Source organism: Frankliniella occidentalis, unplaced genomic scaffold (genome assembly GCF_000697945.3).
Source record: "Frankliniella occidentalis isolate FOCC.00 unplaced genomic scaffold, Focc_3.1 Scaffold84, whole genome shotgun sequence".
In the NCBI taxonomy this organism is placed as follows: Eukaryota; Metazoa; Arthropoda; class Insecta; order Thysanoptera; family Thripidae; genus Frankliniella; species Frankliniella occidentalis.
In genome coordinates this window covers 910,573-914,542 of record NW_026267213.1, presented here as the reverse complement: position 1 = coordinate 914,542, position 3,970 = coordinate 910,573, and the positions used below count along the sequence as shown (strand labels likewise).

Below are 3,970 nucleotides of genomic sequence, written 5' to 3'. Positions count from 1 at the left end.
GGGGGGGGGAGGGTCGTAAGACAACTGACACCCAAACCTAGGAATCTTTGCACAATCGTAGGGCTTCAACTTATGAGCGAGAATTAGAATTGGTGTATGCATTGAAGTAACGTGGAGAGATGCACGCAGCGCCCACCCCCACCTGCTGTTACAATGCTGTTAAACGTTCCAACTGTTTCTTCTCTTCCAGGCGGAGGCAACTGATAAGCGGACCTATGAGATCGTGCGGTTGGGCGGCAAGGACAGGCCGATGGTCACTGCGTTCCTCCGAAAGTTCTTCTACCATGACGAGCCCCTGAACGTCGCGGTGAGCATCTCTCAAAGGAAATGTGCCCCGCGCCCTAATAGTGCAATAAGTACTGACCGCAGGCGCGCTCTGCTCCAAACAGATCGGCATGCAGCCCGGCCAAAGCAGCCCCGCCCTCGAAGACTTCTCCCTCAGCACCCTGCACGAGGGCATCTCGGTCGGGGCCATCGCCTCCGACGGCACCCTGGTGGGCGTGTGCGTCAACGGCACCCTGAGCCGCGAGGAGGACGAGGAAGGCCGCCGAGAGTGGCTGAAGGAGGCCGACGACGTCCCGGAAGATGTGACCACCCTAAAGAGACCCGAAGAACAGTTCAACCAGGTCAGGAGACTTCTGATGAGGACTTCTGCTCAAGGGAACGTCTTCGCCCAGGTGCCCGCTGACGTGGACAAAATATTCGACATCTTTATCCTCTCCGTGGATGGTTCTTGGAGGGGGAAGGGCATCGCCAAGAAGCTCCTCGACCAAAGCAGGTGGGTGCAGTTTGAAGATCAGTTATTCTGCTGTTATTGTTATATCCATAAAACGGAATGAAGCTTACCTTACGTAGTTAATCTCTTTACGAATCGAAGTTTAAATGTGTGTTTTCTACAGGGAAATCGCCCAGTCTGAACAGCACCGCCTGATGCGGGTCATCTGCACGTCCTACGTGTCCGCTCTGATCGTCTCCCGGTTGGGGTACCGCTGCATTGACCGGTTAGACTACAACGACGTCGTCGACAGGAAAGGGCAGCGCATATTCCCTACGCCGCCGCCGCACGACGCCGCCAAGACATACGTCCTCGACCTCTGAGCTGTCTTGTCGTCAGCATTCTTTGCCAAAAATGTCTTGAACTTGTGAGCGGGTTCACCCTCCGGGTCTCTATAGGTCTATGACACTCACGCACGCTAAGTACAAACATAATGGCGCCAAACAGTCTCTGGCTGGCGCCATACCCCGCGCCAGTCCATGCCTTCTCCACGAGCGGACCAGACTGCGACGACCCTCTGCAGTTCGGCATGGGGTATAGCCGTTCCGAACTCGTGTCAAGAACCTTTCCTATCTGTTTGCGCGCGTGGGCTTCGACAAGAAAGGGTCTCAATCTCTTCATTGCTGGATCTTTGATCCCCTTGGCCAGACCTGTGAAAACTAGGTAGGTCACGGAAATACGATTTGGAAAACAAGCCCACGCCCGGACAGCAGGCAGTGTTTGGAGTCTTGAAGCGGGACGGCCGGCCAGACGGGGCTCACCTGGGAGGCGTAAGTTAGCAAGGTCCTGGGGTCGAGGGAGAGGAAAGAGGACAGACAGATCAGATAGCTTCTCGCTACCTGTTAGCCCATGAGACACGCTGTACACATGTGTGTCATCGTTAGTGTTAATTTTTAAGTGTTGTTGACCGCAAGGTGTTCTTTGTACATAATGGTTGTGATTTAAATTAAATGTAATTGTTGAAACTGGGTCCTTCCTTTTATTCGGGTATCATAGCTGGTTGCTGACTAACCCCGCGCCTCACCCCGCGCACTTTAGTAGGCATACTGTGCCGCATTTCTACGTGCGGTTGGGTTGCCCACTCGCTCGGACCGTAAAGGCACCCTCCCAACGAGAACATGACATCAAAATATCGTCAAAAGAGGGTCATTGACGGTCATTTTGACGTCTAAGTCCATATCCAGAAAGACTATGCTTTGACGAAAACGGTCAAAATGACATCACTTTGACGTTATTTTGACTTCAAGTGTTCTCCTTGGGCTGGACCGGTGGTGGGCAAGCCCGCCCGCACTCATGCGTACGGTACGGTACCGTACAACTACAGGAGTGCGCGTGGGTAATGCTATTTATTTCTTCTCGTCTTGTTAGTACCGAGTGAATCAGACAGAGCGGACGATGGTGTATCACGGGATTGCATACCCTCTTGGGTCGCACAGCCCATGGCCCTTTTTCGGGTAGGAGGGAGTACACAAACCAGACAAACGCGCTACACTTCAGCGCCCGCCTCCAGTATACACGGTTACACAGAGGGCTGTCAAGTGAAGCAGACGATTTGACGTACTTACCGGGTGTCCGGGAGCATACGCGGCAGCTCGATGGGTTGCCTACGCACTGGCGTGCAGGTGCGGAGAGCGACCGGGGGGAGGGGGGGGGGCAGCCGATTGCCTCCCGCCACCTTCACCGCTCGCCCTATCTGCGCCTGCACGCCAGTGCGTAGGCAACCCATCGAGCTGCCGCGTATGCTCCCGGACACCCGGTACGAACACCGTTTAAGGGCGCCGCCCTCCCCCCTTTCCGCACCTTGCCCTCAAACGACTATTCGTACAAACGCACGTAAAATCGGCTGCTTCACAGCTTTGTCAGAGCAGCCGACCCGACAGAGCCCGTGTGTTGACTAAACAACAATGATTCTCGCAGCCTTGCGAAAAGTAAACAAACCTTACTCCCTCCCCCTCCCCTCCCTTTTCCCGCGACACGACCACGTCCTACCTAACCGAGCGCCGACTGGACTGAACAAACTCTTGTAAGTTTTTTTGGAAGCATCTTGTATTAATACAAATCGATCTTTTTGATAAAAATGTTCGCTAAAATCGGCTCTCACATGCGGCTACGTCCCTGTGAGAAACCATTGACGTAAATGTTGATTTGACAGTGAATATCAATTTGTGTGTTGGAACATAATTTACGCATAGAAATGCGGTCTTATGAGAGAAAGATAGGATCGGAATATACATCATCGCTTTCCTCCGACGGGAAAGCAAATCATGGTTTCAGGGATCCTCACCCAACTTGTGGTGTTGTGGTTCATGCATTAATCACGATACATCGCATGGTTTGCGATACCGTGTGTTTTGGTCGTAATTTTTACCAAATAAAAAAAAACATGCATTAAACGAGAAAATCGTGGTCTACCAAGTATATTCCGCAAAATGCATCTGTTAATGTGTTAATAAATGTGTTAAACTGTTGACTTGTTATCTGTTGAACTCATTCAGTTCATACGGGCAGAAGCCTAAGTTACGATTCGAATGTCAATTCGATACCTGAGCCACCTGTATTTACTTATTGCACTCCAAATCCGGAGATGGCTTTTTTGTGTGGGTGTGTGTTGATATGCAATCCAGCTGCGTGCGAGGCGATAGACGAAGACTGAGTAGAGCGCATTTCGATCCTAGATCCGTTAAGCTGGAGTAAACAATAATGACCCGAACGAGCTCTGAACCGGCGGACCCGTGTCGGGAAGACTGTTAATCTACGACAGGCCAGACGACAAGAAGAAACGCCCGAAGTGACATTGGCGACACGGCGGTCCACGCCGCTCTGAGCAAACGCGGCCCGCGCGGTCACATCCGCCCTCATCGCGCACCGCGCCCGACCGGGAGGGGAAGTCCTTAAACAGGATGGGGCCGAGTCCTCTGCCTGGCACGAGGAGGCACGAGAGCCGACTGGTCCACTCGCTTCGTGCCGTCCCGAAGGCACTGTAGGCTTATAGTTGCAAGCAATTGGGCGATCAGCTGCACTAGCTGCACTACACTGTAGCCTACTGCAGCTGCACTGTCCAGCACTTTCCCCCGCAGTCCCCCCTGTGACCGCGTCATCATGACCAGTCCCTCCCCTCCCCTCCGCTAGGTCTTCAGCCGCTTGAAAACCCTGCTGCGATGGGGGCAAAAGAAGCGGGGCGGGGGCGCGGGCGCG

At 53.3% G+C, this 3,970-nt stretch overlaps 1 protein-coding gene across 3 annotated transcripts in view; it reads left to right on the top strand.

The window, feature by feature from the left end:
* The window catches only part of LOC113218248 (arylalkylamine N-acetyltransferase 1), a 22,971-nt gene extending 21,231 nt beyond the window's left edge, over positions 1 to 1,740 (top strand). For all 3 annotated transcript variants that reach the window (XM_026438516.2, XM_026438515.2, XM_052269147.1), the window contains exons 2-4: positions 191 to 307; positions 390 to 778; positions 900 to 1,740. In XM_026438516.2, coding sequence (XP_026294301.1) covers positions 191 to 307; positions 390 to 778; positions 900 to 1,098 — 705 coding nt within the window. In that variant the 3' untranslated portion in view covers positions 1,099 to 1,740. The remainder of the gene's footprint in view (positions 1 to 190; positions 308 to 389; positions 779 to 899) is intronic.
* The last annotated feature ends 2,230 nt before the right edge of the window (positions 1,741 to 3,970 follow it).